Genomic DNA, 16,456 nt, shown 5'->3' with positions numbered 1-16,456 from the left:
TCTATTTCTGAGTTTTATTTTTGCCAGTACATGTCAACAAATTCAAGAATTTTGTTCACTGATTTACTGAATTTACTGACCAATTATACACTGAAGGTTTCCTTCAGTAGGGTTGTCTTCCTCCTTCTCTGTTGATTCTCGTTTGTTAACATTCTTGCCAACAAGAAATGTTTAATATGAAAGGGATGTTTATGAAATGGTAAGATAACAAACAGTGACCATGCTCAAAAGTCCATTTAAATAATGCTACATGTAACTGTGCACAGAGCCAACATGAAGAAGGGAGCAGGTGCCCTGGAGGAGTAAGCATCCCCTGTCAACCAGTGCCGTTTGCCTCTTGTCATGCCAGTCGTCATGCCAGGGTAAATGGAAAGATCCATAGACGTAATGGCCAAACAATTTGTATGAAAGACGTAAGTCAACATTCTACATAATAGATTCTTGTATTTGGAAACAAGGCCATGGTATAGACCATAGAATTTGTGAAATGTTGATTCTAAAAAAGTTTGTTGATGTCCTTCTATCATCAACTATAATTTGTCAATAGCCTGCCTCATTTTAGAATTTGTATGTAGAACATGCTTTTTTGAGTATCGATTCATCTAGGAGATTTAAATGCCATATGAAGGTGATAATGGTGTATATTGATACATATTTGTAATAAGGATAGCTGATGACAGAAAAGTTCAAGTCATCACGTTTTGATCATAAAGTTTAGTCGTTAGTTTGCCATCAATGTCTTTAATAAAATATTCAAATATGAAACAGTTATGAAGCAGTTGTGTCATGTCTTGTTTCACATTCAATTTATAAGGAATAAAAATGAATATTGTCAATTGATAAAAGCGGCCTCGATATATATCTAATTGTCAAATTAAAGGCCACAGTAAAAGACTTGCTTCATGTAGAACTTTCTGAATAAATTCCGCTTCATAAAAATAGAAAAAAAAGTCTGCTAATAACGGGGCACAATAGGAAACAATGGTAATTCCAACAGATTGGTCTCCAAAAACTACTGACATAGATATTGTCAATGACAAACTCATGTATCTTTATGATGTCAACCTCGGAATACATCTGTGTAGAAAAGGATCAATGTTTTTTTTTAAACAAAATATGTTTGCAGATGATGAATGACGAGGTATGCACAAGTTCAAGAGTTTGATACAAAATAAATTCATAATTTATCTGTTTAAAGTAATGCTTCTGTATTTTGTTTATTTGATATGTAAAGTAATGCTTCTACATGTATATTTTGTTTATTTGATATATGAAGAAATGCCTTCATTAATGCACCAGAACCCACAAAAATCGTATCCATTCATTAAAAAAAGAATCTGATTCTAAGAGGGGTACTCCTCCCAGAGTCAACAATGTTGTTAAACAGTAAAACAATGGCATTCTAGCATCCAAACAGGCATCCTAGCACCCAAACATGCTTTATTAATAAATGAATAAAAATTAAAAAAGTGAAGTTATGTTTTCACACTATATTTGATAGAAAAATCATGGAAATTCATTTAAATTAAAATCGTAGTAAAAATTATGTGTAAAAATATCATGATTTTATCGTGACATTTTTTGCAAAAAATCGTGATATATCACGAAACAATATTTTTGGCGATACCCATCCCTATTATTTACCTTGTGACATCGACCTTGATGTTTTGCCTACTTTCCTAAAAATGTTAACATTGGTGAAAACTTTTGAACGAGAGAAGATAGTGTGTTCATAAATGATATGTGCATGACCTGTGACAAGACCTCCCCTATGAACTATGATTTTTGACCCCTGACCTTGAAGTTTGACCTACTTTTCAAAACGTTTAACATTGGTAATAACTTTTGAATGCGAGAAGCAAGGGTATTCATATTTGACATACATGTATGCATTACCTGTGACAAGACGACGATTTTTTACCCTGTGACCTTGACCTTGAAGGTTGACCTACCTTTCAATATTTTTAAAATTGGCGATAACTTTGAATGAGAGAAAAAAAGGACATTCATATTTGACGCGCGTTACATGTGACAAAACTTTTCCAAATGTACTATGTTTTTATACTTTGTGACCTTGAAGGTTGACCTACTTTTCAATATTTTTAATTTGGTGATGAAAACTTTTGAATGAGAGAAAGTAGGGCATTCATTTATGACAGGCGTATCATTTACCTTTCCAAATATATTATGGTTTTTGATCTGGTGACCTTAATTTTAAAGTTTTACTTACAGTAGTTTTCAGAAAAGTAACATTGGTAATAACTTTTGAATGAGAGAAGATAGGTTTTCATATTTTACATGTACATTTCATGTAACAACACTTTTCAGTAGAAGTTATCATTATTGATTTCATGACCTTGAGCTAGAAGTTTGATTTAAGGAATGAAATTAATAGCTACCCAATAGCGAAGCGGTTTATAAAAAAGCGTAAACTGTTCCAACCCACTTTATACCGTATAAATTGGGTAGCTATTAATTTCATTCCTTATAATTTAATTTTCATTCATTAAGTGTAAGAAAAAAAATGATTGCCCTTAAAAAATTACTTCAAATCGTACAAAATTTAAATGTAACGTCAGGCGGATCGATACGTTTTTGACGCAAGTCATTGTGACGTATAGGCAACCCAATTTATACAATATAAAGTAAATTTTTTATCCAATTAAATACCGCGTTATAACCAGAATTAAATTATTTACTTATATTAAAAAAAAACTTTGATCTTAATTTTGCTTCAGAAGAGACTAAACTTTTATTTTGCTTCACATATGTATTACCTGTGACAAGATCTTCCGAATTGTATTATGTATTTTATATGATGGACAGACAAGACAGAATACAGAGACAAGACAGTAACAATATACCATAAATAAAAACATCACAACCACTAAGGCACGTTAAGTGGGGGACCACAATTCTTTGAATTTGCTTGTTCTTAATTATTTTTATCCAGACGGTGTCTATATTATGTGTAAAGATTGAATTAATTAAATGTAAAACAGTCCGTATATATCAAACACGCATTAAACTGTAAGACATGGTAAGCTGTTAATACATTGTAAGCTGTAAATACTTATGTTCAAGAATCAAATGTCTTCATGTCTGATTAATAAGAAAGCATGTCTTATGCCACTGCTACAAGACCACACACACTTTGGATTTTCTTTTTAATTCATCCTGAATTTTTCTCTCATAAAATTCTTTCTGTTCTTTCATTTTTTCCTCCATTTGTCTAATAATCTTCTGATCTTTCTGAAGAAGAAAATCAAAATGAAATTAATTTAGGTTCTTACATTTAGAGACAAAAAAGTAGGGTGGGATATTTTCAACTTTACCAGCATTAAATCCAGTCAATGCACTCACAAGAACTTGAAGTTTTCAGCATTTCTTTTATTCAATACCTCACACTTGTTACATGTGTACTAATCTAGCTCCAATAGATGATTACATGTATCTAATACATTAGCTCCAATCTATTAATTAACTGACTCCAACCCTACGTATATCTTTATGAAATCCTCATCAAACTATCATGACTCTTACTTCGTCTGAACTCAATACAGATCTATCAGTTCTACAAAAATAGTTCCCAATGGCTCTATTTACTCTTACCACACGACAATGCTTTATTCTTAATTCTGGTCCAGGTACCCTAATTGTGTCTATAACTCTCTAAACTTCATTACTTTTTCACCTAAAAATACAGCTCATCATTCAAGTGCCTGTGTGAGCATTGTTACAACGCAAAATGTAATAACAATGCAAAATGTTATAAACTGGGATTATTATATTTTCTTTATTACATTTTGCGCAAAGTGTAATAACGCAAAATGTAATTACAGACCTTTTAGGTTTATTATATTTTTACGTTTTTACAATTTGCGTCCAGATTAACGCAGAATGTACTGAATAATGTACTTTTTGATTATAACATTTTACGTTATTAAATTTTTGCGTTGAGACCAACGCAAAATGTTATAACACTAAATATAATAACACAACATAATTTTTTTGCATTGTGTTCAACGCAAAACATCATAGAATTGATTTAAACATATCTTAGATATTATAAAATATGAATAGGTATTGTGCCGAGGTGGATGAGTCGGTTAGGGGTATGAAATGCTTTTAAAGTTCTTTATATAATTTTTCTTTGTTTATGCGTAAATAAAGCTTTGTCTAATATTTTTGAATTTTTGTTTCCTGGTTAATTTTTCATTGTACGTTCCTGTCAGAAAAAATGTACGGCCACTGGAAACTAGTGGTACTGAACGAAAAGATTATTTTAAATCGGTGGAATTAAATCAATGTTATAATTGGCGAATCAAATACCAGTTACTCAAATATCTATAAACATAAGACATGGGCATGCCCTTTTGCATTTCAAAAAAATGAAAATTAATAAACATTATCCATGTCTGAAAGCCAGGAAATGGCACATTATATTTGATCCCTTGAAATGGAGCTTGCATTTTGCATCATTCTATATTTCGTAGATCAGGAAACGGCGATTAATAAAGCAATTATATAATCATTGGTGTAAAAATTCTCAACCTAACTGACCAAAAAGTGTGTTATTACATTTTGCATTGTTGCGTTTTGCGTAATATCGACGCAAAATATTATAACAAAAACTAGAATAATCCAAAAAAAATATTACATGTACTACATTTTGCTTTATTACGTTTTGCGTTGACATCAACGCAAAACGTAATAACGCAAAATGTAATATTCCTAAAAGCTTCTTATTACATTTTGTGTTATTACATTATGCGTTGATTTTGGCATTCTCTACACACAATTTGTAGAAGAAGAAGGGAAGACTATCCATTTGCAAAATATATTACCAAGTAGCCAACTGCTGATAATATTGGAATAATGCCATGATGTGAGGACAGATCCACACCTTAGTGCCAGACAATAGCTGTAATAAGGCAAAATCTGTATTGACCTTGTTTGAAAACAGATACCAGAATTTTACATAGCAGATTTTAAGAAATGCTCTATATAAGAAAAGGTCCTCAGATGCAAAGGAAAACCCCCATGAAGCTAGTTCCAAAGTGGTTCACCCATTGACAGGATTGCCATGGACATCTTAGGAGAACTACCAACGACTGATAACGGCAACAAAAATATTTTTTTTTTTGTTTCAGACTATTTTACGAAGTGGACCGAATCTTTCCCTATACTGAGCATGGAAATCAACACTTATTGTTGAAAAATTGATTGCCCAGTTCGATGAACCGTCAGTAATTCATTTTCACCAAGCTCGAACCGTCAATGATTTACTATCACCAAGAGTGTGCTCCTAGAAAAGATGTGCTAGGTTCTTCAGACAAAGAAAACTTGGACCAACCATTACTGTCAACAAAGTGATGGCATGTTAATGCGTTTCAAGAAGACTTTAGTAAAATGTTAAGCGCTTACATGAACGACGAACGCGACAATTCTGATTGGGACAAACATTTGCCGTACGAGATGAGGGTGTTCGTGTGACAACTGACAACATTCCCAAATACCTGAAGCTTGAAAAGAATTTTTCACACCACTTTACATCAAGTTAGAGATGCCCAGATCAGTACAACACATACCTAAAGGCAAGTGGACCTGGGAATTAAAAGACAAGAAAAGCGCACAGAAACCTGTCAAAGAAAACATAAAAACGGCAAATGTTAGGCAGAAGAAGTATCAGGACCAGAAGTTGTCATTGCAGATATATTTGAGCCAGGATGCTAAGTGTATGTGGTCTTTCCAATTTGAAAGGCTCTGTGCTTACCAAAATTCACATGCCACTGGCGGGGTCCTTAAAATGTGTTGTCAAAGATGACGGATTTTACCTACACAGTAGATTGTGAACGTAATGGAAAGCACGTCAAACATGTTGACAGAATACATGTACCTCTTAGGTATTCTCAAACTTTGCAAGGCGAGATTCCTAATGATAAGAGAACAGGACCAGAGGTAGACCCTTAACCTCTAGGTAATGAGGCAGACGAAGAAGACGATTTATCACTTTACAAGGACAACATTCCTGTTAGACGCAAGAAAAGACCGTGCAGTGGACGAGGTGTCAATAAATGTCACAAATTGTCAGGTGTTGCAAAGTATATTTTAAGTTTTCGGAACTACCGAGGTACTGGGACTGCTACGATAATACACGCTGTTATATAGTGCGGAAGAAACCTCTCTGGAGACGGAGTGGATACCCTGGCTGTTTATCCTCATATATACTGTTATAAGACCTAGATATGGCAAACGGTGGCGGAAGATACCTGAGATAAAACCAGGAGCCTAAACTTAGACCTGAATAAGGCAGTCACTTGGTTTGGGAGATAAAAGGTGTGTGCCCGAGGAGTGGCAGGACTATAGAAATTTGTTTGCGAGAGATATCCGTTGACAACGGACAGTTGTTACCCAACCAAGAAGAAAGAGCCCTTTTATTTGTAATCCATTTGCAAACACCTGGGTTAACAGGGTATCAACAGAGTCTCAAAGCAACGCCTCGGCGATAGAAGACATATCACATTTCTCGGCTGCGTGGCACGAAACACTTGTTTGTTTTAAATTTAATCTTTAAGAGCCCTCTATACACTGCACACTAAAGAGTTCTGATTTTGTGGTATTTTTATGCAGATAGAGTTATCTGTCCTTTGATTAAGAATAAAATAAATTGAAATGTACAGTTTATAACTGAATTTGTGATCAAACCAAGCATTTATAACATTTGAATAGGCCAAGTTGAATTGATTGAAAACTTCATTTGCAGGTATTTTGCTGACTTAGGTAAACAACAATGATTTTTATTCATCAGAACTTCATTGTCTTTGAAAATTTTTCCTGGGGGTAAATGCAAGGTACCCTATGTAGAAAGTGTGATAGATAAGCTCAATATTTAAACCTTTGCACACTATAATTTTCTCTGTGTCCCATAAATATTTACCTCTGGTGTATAGAGGGTCCTTAATTGCTATTGAACCACGTGCTTGTTTGTTTCAGATAGAATCTCTAACTTTTATTATAGCACACGTTTGTTATGATTAATTCTGTAACTGTCCTTCATTTGTTTGTTACCTGCATTACCCACTCCTGGATTTCTGTGTCATTCAATTTCTGTACTCCTCCTTCCCTTCGCAGAAACGTTCCGTGGGGAGAAGAAGACAACATGTGTATGCCTTCTAGATCTCTAACATGGACTATTATTTCTATAACTTTATAATCCCCTGAAAAAAAAGAATAACAGCTGCAGTACCTTGCGAAAATTATAAAATAATAAACATGTTTTCATTAAGTATTTTTTTTTTTATAATTGTATTTTTGTGTTTCTTCCACAAAAACAATACAAAAAGCTCTTATGCAGTTCTGCATAGTGCGTGTACATTATTTAAAAGGTCTCTTTCCAATACGTCTCAAACGGGTATATACGACAAAAAAAAAAAAAAAATGGACACCATTCCCTGAACAGTCGCAGATGTAGAATCCGAGTCCCCTAGAGTTTTGAACAGGTTAAAAAAACAATGCATGTTCTTTCTACATGTATAAAAAAGGCCTTCTCTGTGGTGTCATGCTATTATTAACGATTTCATACTATTCGTTCTTGGTCATATACGACTCTCAAAATTTAAGAAAATAACCAATAATAGTTGTACATGTACTAGTGCATTTCCTAGCGGAATTTTAATTTTAGGCACAATGCATCTGCCAAACGATAAATCTACGATTTAAGAAAGATTTTCTATGTACGACACTTAATACAATCTCCTCTCTAAAATCTACAATATTTACTTATCCTCTTTTGCAGAGTCTCTTTAATTTGATTGTTATGTGTAAAAGGTAAAATTCCATCTACGAAGATATGTATTGAATGTACCTTTTCGAATTTCTGATTTTTTCATTACAGGAGTGAACTTGACGTCATAAGCATCAGTAAAGATTGGTGGATAGATGCTCTTTATTGCTTCATCAATCTCCAACCTCAACTCGTCCTCCTTGGCTTGTGAACACGAAACTCCTTCGACAGACCCTCAAATGTAATATACATATGTTTTATTTTAATTATTTTTTTTTATATTTTAGAAAAAGCATACAACATGTGTATATACATTCATTGTAAATAACAACATCTATACAATATTACGATATTTTTCATTCGCTCCTTCCTATAAAAGGTGAACATGAAGAGCATTTTCGCTTTAATTTATACATACCACTGTCATCTACCCCGAGGTACAATGTTCCACCCTGGCCACTGTTTCGGAATGCACATACGTATTTTGATAAAAGCTCTTTCCTGTCTTTTTTGTCAGATCCTCCGCAACTTTTTTTGAACTCTTTATATCTTGTTTCATTACCTAGTTTCTCCCCTTCTAAGTAAAACTTACGTTGTGATTGTTTGTCTTCCCCTGTAATACCTAAAGTACCTGGAGTATTATTTGTTCCATTGTATGTTAACAAAGAGTTGTGATGATTGTGCTGTTGATGTTGATCATGATAAACTCTGGTTAAAGCATCAGATGTCCTTGTATCCGGAAAGTGACTGTCCCCAGCCTTCCTGTTTCTTTCCTCAGGTGTAATCTTGTTTTTGTGACTAACAATTTGTTTGTATCCATACGTCAAAGGTTCTGATCCTCTGCAGATGGCGTTCCTATTAAAGTGAGTGTGTTTTTGTCCTCTAGACTTCCATGTATCCAGCTGATCGAGAGCATATTTAGCTCTTTGTTCCTCATAACAATCCACAAAAGCATGCTTAGACTCTCTTCTTCGATTTTCATGTATTGAGATGTCATTGTGCTTAATTTTGATGCTTAAGTTGTTGAACAAAGCGTTAATGTGGTCTTTAAGATCCTTTGAGGGTATGTCCTTTCGAAGATTTCCTAGATACACCTTTGTTTTGTCGATCGACACCATGTTACCTAATAACTGATAAATAACTGTTTATCAAGATTAAAGTAAAAACATAAAATTGAAAAGATTTTCATTATTTTTTTTTTTTAATTTTATACCTCGAGAGTTTAGGAGAGCTGCTACAAACAAACTTTTTCCCTTCAAAACTCATAAAATTCATATTTATATAAGCGAAATAAATAAGTTCAGTCGTCTAAATTCCAAATTTCATTCTAACCTTTTCAATAATGTCCTTTAAAGTGATAAAAAATGTATAGGTTTTATAAGGATGGTGCCAAAAAAGAAGTTTAAATATCAGAGAAAGTCTTATTTTCTTATATTTTAGACAATTCGTATATATGCATCATTTAAAACCAATATAAACCCAACAAGCAAATTCAAAGAATTGTGGCTCCCCGCTTTCGGTGTCTTTGTGGTTGGGATGCAATTATTTATGCCGTATTGTAACTGTTTTGTTTGTGTGTCCTGTCCCATCACATAAAAAACAAATTAAATTTTTGAATTAATAAAAGTTACGGCAAAGATTAAAGTTTCTCAAAATTGCATCAAACTTTATAATCAAGGTCATGCGGTCAAATATATTAATACAATCCTTAAGATCCTGTAACAAGTAATGCACTTGTGAAAAAAAAATATGAAAGCCCCGTCTTTCCTGGAGCAAAAGTTATGGCCAAAGTAAAAAAAATTTGCTAAGTAGGTCAAACCTCTGGGTCAAGGCCATGAAGTCAAAAATGATAGGCTAAGTTCTTTCTTATAGGTGTTGTCATGGGTAATGTAAAAATATGGAAGACCTAGCTTCTCTCATTTTAAAGTTATTACCAACGTAAAAAAATTGAAATAGACTTCACCTTAACTTTTCAGGTTAAGGTTAAAAGGTCAAAAACCAGAGTGCATTCGGAAATCAAACGTCAAGGTCAAGGGGTCAAATATCATGGCACGTTCGGAAACTTCTTTTCAGAGGTAATGCACATGTCAAATATGCATGCCCATCTTTTTCATTCAAAAGTTATAACAATGTTAAAATTTTTGAAAAGTAGATCAAGCTTCAATCTCAAGGTCAAATGGTAAAAAATCATAGTCTTGTCATAGTTCATGTACATGTGAAATATAAAAGCCCTATCTGTTCTCATTGAAAAGTTATGACCAAGGTTAAAGTTTTATGTGACAGACAGACTAACAGACAAATTTAATGTACCCTCACTTTTGCAAAAGCGGGGGACAAAATGTATGCCAATCTATGACTCCAATTTTTTGTTTGTAGCAGTTGTCCTTAATTTCATCCTGTGCTTATGATACATATGAAAGCTTAACACCATCTCAGATGGTTCAAGATTATATAAATGCCATGACGCAAACTTCCTTTGAAATAATTAAAACATGTAGCATTTTTTTTTAAAATGTTGAATTAATTGATCAAGGATTTATCGAGGAGCTACGTGTACCCGTGTATTTTTTTTTTAAGTCCGTACAATGACTGGAAAAAGTGGGGAATCTATATTAGATAGCAAGTAAAATGTTGATCTGGCTTATTAATAAATTGATATTAGCCTATTTCTATGTAACAATTCACAAAAAGTTTTATTGCAAATCCCATGCAGGCGTCCAGTAAATTAAGACCTATTACCAGTATAGATCTATAAAATATCTGATGCATGGGCTCTATAGAACAGTCTTTTCTATGAATAGTTTTTTTTTTCAAAGAAATAAAACCGAAAGTTCGACATAATGTCAAAATAGGCCATAGCTATATGTAATCTTCTTTTGTTTCGTACTATTTTTTTTTTTTAATATTTCCAATTAAATATTCTTTAACAGCCTTCATTCTCTCCAAGTCTTTGATTGCTTAGATATTTAAACAAAGAGAAATGGATGTACATAATAAGGTACAGTACTTTTGTTACGAAAATATAATAAAATTTCTTTGCCTATTGTTACAGCTTTGTATTATTATTTACCTATATAACAATATTATAATAAATAATATCTAAATGTTTTCAGATGACGATTTTTCTCCCACTTTTCCGCTAGAAGTAAGATTTTCGATCTTTCTGTATATTTATAAATTATATATATATAAATTATATATATTATATATATAAACTCACCAGTCAAAGAGAGCGCTGAGAAAGGTTATATGATTCGGTTGACAAGGAAGTGTGAAGTAAACAAATCAGGTTTGCAGTGACACTGCACGAAAAATCGCCTTTTGTTTAAACAAAAGATAACCAACTGGCCATCTTTTGTTTACCTTTTTGCAGCTTTTAACCTCCTTTTATATTTTTAGGAAAGGTACAGAAGTTAATATTTTGTTTAACTTTTAAGCATGAAAAAGATATCCAAATGGCCCACTTTCATAAATCTTTTAAAAATAGAAATGCAATCTTTTATCATCTTTTAACATGAAAAACCCAATCTTTTTACATCTTTTCAACTGATGCAATATGGACTTTTATTGTCTTTTTTCTTTTAAAAAGATCTTCATCTGTCAACTTTCTTTAACCTTTTGTTTTTAGGTCACCTGAGTCACTCAGGTGACCTATTGCTATCTGTTTTTGTCCGTCGTCGTGCGTCGTCCGTCGTGGGTTAACTTTTGAACATTTTTAACTTCTTCTCTAGAACCGCTCAACCAATTTCAACCAAATTTGGTATAAAGCATCTATGGGTGAAGGGGAACAAAAATTGTGAATTTCATGGTCCCTGCCCCCCCCCCCCCCCGGGGCCTGAGGGGTGGGGCTAAAACCACCAAAAAATAATGCAATCTTTAAAAATCTTCTTCTTTACTCCTGAACATCAAGCAGTCAAACTGTTGGCATCATTGTAATAAGCATTGAGCCCTCTACCAAATTGTGAAATTCATGGCCCCAGGGTCAGGGGTTCTGGCCCCAGGGTGGGGCTATATAGATCATATAGTGAAAGTGCATTATTTCTTTGAAAATCTTCTTCTCTGCTCCTGGGTATTAAATAAAGTTACTAAGTACATAGTTATGATGAGCAAGAGTGCCTTTTCCAAAATTGTGAAATTCATGGCCACAGGGTCAGGGGTTCTGGTGTTAGGGCGGGGCTATATAGATTATATAGTGAAAAAGCATTAATTCTTTGAAAATCTTCTTCTTTGCTCCTGGGTATTAAATAAAGTAACTAAGTACATAGTTATGATGAGCAAAAGTGCCTTTTCAAAATTTGTGAATTTCACGGCCCCAGGGTCTGGGGTTCTGGTGTTAGGGCGGGGCTCTATTGATTATATAGTGAAAATGCATTAATTCTTTGAAAATCTTCTTCTCTGCTTCTGGATATTTAATAAAGTAACTAAGTACATAGTTATGATGAGCAAGAGTACCTTTTCCAAAATTGTGAATTTCATGGCCCCAGGGTCAGGGGTTCTGGTGTTAGGGCGGGGCTCTATCAACTATATAGTGAAAATGCATTAATTCTTTGAAAATCTTCTCCTCTGCTCCTGGGCATTAAGGTGATAAACTAAGTACATAGTTATGATGGTTATGATGAGGAGGTAGGTCTCTTCCAGAATTGTGAAAGCCATGGCCCCTGGGTAAGGGGTTCTGGTGTTAGGGCGGGGCTCTATTGATTATATAGTTAAAATGCTTTAATTCTTTGAAAATCTTCTTCTCTGCTACTGGAGACTATTTAAACAAACTAAGTGTATGGTTATGATGCATAATGATGCCTTTTCAAAAATTGTGAATTTCATGGCCCCAGTGTCAGGGGTTCTGGTGTTAGGGTGGGGCTCTATTGATTATATAGTGAAAATGCATTGATTCTTTGAAAATCTTCTTCTCTGCTACTGGAGATTATTTAAACAAACTAAGTGCATGATTATGATAGACAAGGATACCTCTTCCAAAATTTTTAAATATATGGCCTCTGTTTTTGGGGTTCTTGAGGACGGGGGGGGGGGGCTCTATTGATTATATAGTGAAAAAGCATTAATTCTATTAATCATTAATTAATCCTGTCTGCTCCTTAGTGTTGAGCTGATAAATAAATTGCTTAGCTATGATGAAAATGGGAGCTTCGAACAGAATTTTTAAATCTTGTGGTCCTAGGGTCAGGGGTTCTGGCATAACGGGGGGGGGGGGGCTTTTGATAATATATTGGAAAAGTGTTAATTCTTTGAAGTCCATAGTTTTGATGATGAGGAAAACTCTTCCAAATTTGAAAATTTCTTGACCCTTGGTCTTGGGTTCTGGTGTTAGGTTAAGGCTTTGTTGAATCTGTAGTGAAAATGCATTGTACCTGTGAAATTCTTCTCTGCTTCCGGGCATATCGGAAGCAAACTGAGTAAAAGTTTAAATGATATGAGTAAGCGTATTTCTACCAGATTTTTAAACATCTGGACCATTGGTCTAAGCATTCTGGTCCTGGGCAGGGCTCTATTAACTTGTATTCTACTGAGAGAAGTTATTCCCCTTTTCCATTCACCTTTGATAATTAATCACTGTAATTAATGTATTTGAAAGGTTAATAGAATAAGATAATTATGCAAGAATGTTTATCGTATAATTAAAAAAGTACTTTCTTAGTTTTAATAATCAGGTAGACCTGTAAGTAATAGATAAATAAAAATGAGACAAAAATAACTTATCTTATTAAAAGTTCTTCAAAGACCATAGGAGAGGTCAATGCTAGAGGTCTTAATATGGGTTTTAAAATAGTACAGAAGCACTAATAGTTTGTTAATAGTCTTCATGGTGATAGTGTTAAGTGGGGGACAGATTTGAACTTAATTTATGAGTTGATACTGAATACTAGACTAATTATTTTGTTGATCCTGATCTTCCTACTTCTCTTGCTTTAGGGCAACAATGCTTCATCTATCAGTGTATTTAACTTCTAAATTGTTGTATTATACTCAGGTGACCGTTAAGGCCCTTGGGCCTCTTGTTTTTTAAATGCATTGTTCATACCTCTGCTCCACCTTAAGATATATTATAAAATATCACTTTTAATAATCTTTAATTCATCTTTTATATCCATTTTATGTCTTTTGATCACCTTTTATTATAAAAAATGTCACCTTTCGCTACCTGTACTTTTCTTTTATACTTTTGTATTACCTTTATGCATTACTAAAGTTTGTCTTTATGCACCCTGTATTTTTAATACTTTCTACAGGTCTTTAATATGCCTTTTGATTCATGCTTAATAATGACAAATTATCTTTGTCATTCAACGTAAAACTACTTACAATGTTAATAAATTTAAAAATGATCGATTGTACAACGAATTTATTCTACAAAATAAATAAATTTATCATAATAACATGAATAATGACTAGATTGTCTACATTTTGCTTTTAAATGGCAAGAATACACAAACATAATTTCAATATAAAGCATTAATGTAAGCATCATTATGGAATTTGTTTAAAAAAAATCATTTAGGAGGCTGGATGATCAATATGCAATCTTGAAACTTACAAAATATACTTCACTATATCACAGTGGAAATTAATTACTTGCATAGCTAATTATGAATACTGATTCAATTACACATGCACATTCTACAAATTAAAAATTAACTTTGTCTTAAAGGGGATTGGACACAGATTTGAAGTTAATATTTTCTAAAAATTTCAGCATGACTCATATGTTGCTAGAGCATTTCACGCCGAAATATAATAAAAGCATGTTTAGAAACTTCATTCATCTGGAAATTACTGAAAATACGAATTTCGGGACGCTCTTGATTGATACATCCTTGCAACTTCATTGTGTATTAATGAAAAATATTAAAACTATAATCCAGAAAATTCAGAGAAGAATGTGGGAAAGCAAAAATCAACCCACCAGTATTGTCAATCCATGCTCAGTGATGTGTGCAGAGTTACAAATTGAACATACTCGGTAAAACATAAGCATTAACAACGGAGCTCGTGTCCTGTTACAAACACAGATGTTTGCGCGGGTATGTTAAGGCTACACCCAGAGATATCCTACTTGCCTTCACAATATGACGTCATGGTAAGCTGTATGACGTGAACTATAGAAATAATGATTTCTTAATATCTATCTTTAAAGATTAATTTCAGGTCCAAGAAAAGAATGGAATCATTCAAAACATAACATAAACTAAATCTTGTCGTTTTTGGGTGGTATAAATAGCTAATTATTTAGCACGGGGGTTAAATACCAAACCCATGACGTCATAACTATTGATCAAATATTTGCCGAGTGAAATGAGAATTCATGTAAACAAATAGATGAAATGGGAGTTTTAAGGAATATACCATGAATGTTATGTGTTATTCATAAGGAATTAAAGATTAAGAATCAGGTACGCTGATATATTCTTATCATGTTTTCTTATAATGAACATAGTCAGTGCTTTGAAATCCCGATCAGCCGTTCCTCTGTCGTTCTATAACAACAAAGATGCAAAAGTTCAACACTACGCCGCATACTTTGAAATATATTTTTTGTTTGTATCGAAAGTTTGTATTCTATAGTACTTGGAAAGTGCTGCTAGAATCGTGTGGTTAACATGAATTGATAAAAATTCCTTGATCGTATGTATAAAATGTAAAAATTTTGGTAAGGATTCAAGCAAAACTTTGGAATATTTTTTTCTGTGTCAGGAGAGTAGGATTCTAGCAGCACTTTTCATGGCCCAGTGATGTTTTTACATAATTATTTTCACTAAAAGAAATGAATTATCTCTGGGGTAGTGTTGAACTTTTCACTTTTTCATTAAGGCAATTTTTCTATTTATAGACGTCACGTGATGACGTCGTAGTGGAGTCTGTCTTTTAGCCTAAGACTCAATGACGTCTATACAATGGATAATAATAGTAAATGATTTATCTATGGTTTTTCCGATTTATCGATGTTACATTCTACGAAAAAAGTCTAAATTCGCCGAAATATGATCTGGGTACTGCCTTAACATACCTGCGTGACTTGATGTAAAGAATGTCATTGAATTCTGAGAATATTCTCGTATTTCAATTCATTAAACTGAAGTTATTTTTGAATAAAAATTGAAATTTAAAATTGTAAACAATGAAATTTTGTCCAGGCCCCTTTAAATTTGTTCAGAGTTTTAAAAAAAAAATGAATATAAAAGTACCCCCTAGTCTAATGAATATGCAATTTTGACTAAATTACTAATAAAGTATAATTCAATTGGTATTTAACCGTTATGCTTAACACAAACAAAACCAATAAAAAAAAAATAAATAAAATACCAGGGACCTTTATACTAGTTAGTATATAGGTCCCTGAAAATACTACCGTAGCTAGTAAGTTACATGTTTATACAGGTACAATTGTACATTTGATTTTTTTTCCCAAAATGTACATGCATATTGTCTTCTAACAACTCTGGAAAATTATCATGGAAGCAAAAAAAAAAAAAAAAAAAAACATTTGAGAATAAAATGTTTTCTACTTGTACAATGTATTTTATAGAAAATTAGCAAACAAAAATAATTTACATATGAATGTACCTGATACATGTTACAACTGACTTAATTAAAAACACTTGTGTGTTCTTAAATTCAGTTTTTCCATACAAGATTTTATGTATATTTTCACGTGCT

General features: G+C 33.0%; 1 protein-coding gene across 1 annotated transcript; it reads right to left on the bottom strand.

Moving 5' to 3' along the window:
* Nucleotides 1-3,135: 3,135 nt before the first annotated feature.
* LOC133187041 (schlafen-like protein 1) lies at nt 3,136-8,904 on the bottom strand. The gene is made up of 4 exons (XM_061322412.1): nt 8,205-8,904; nt 7,868-8,020; nt 7,072-7,220; nt 3,136-3,252 (listed from the first exon to the last, which is right to left on the bottom strand). The coding sequence occupies exons 1-4, from the start codon at nt 8,902-8,904 to the stop codon at nt 3,136-3,138; spliced, it is 1,119 nt and encodes a 372-aa protein (XP_061178396.1).
* Between the last annotated feature and the right edge of the window lie 7,552 nt (nt 8,905-16,456).

Source organism: Saccostrea echinata, unplaced genomic scaffold (assembly GCF_033153115.1).
Source record: "Saccostrea echinata isolate AGI-Se365-2 ecotype Australia unplaced genomic scaffold, CSIRO_AGI_Sech_v1 ptg000014l, whole genome shotgun sequence".
Lineage (NCBI taxonomy): Eukaryota > Metazoa > Mollusca > Bivalvia > Ostreida > Ostreidae > Saccostrea > Saccostrea echinata.
This window is presented reverse-complemented; position numbering and strand designations above follow the sequence as displayed.

Coding starts and splice junctions, on each gene's coding strand:
- LOC133187041 (XM_061322412.1), bottom strand. CDS start 8,904: ATGGTGTCGATCGACAAAACAAAGGTGTATCTAGGAAATCTTCGAAAG. Junction 8,021..8,204: donor CCTCGGGGTAGATGACAGTG/GTATGTATAAAT, acceptor ATTACATTTGAG/GGTCTGTCGAAGGAGTTTCG. Junction 7,221..7,867: donor AAAATCAGAAATTCGAAAAG/GTACATTCAATA, acceptor CTTTTTTTTCAG/GGGATTATAAAGTTATAGAA.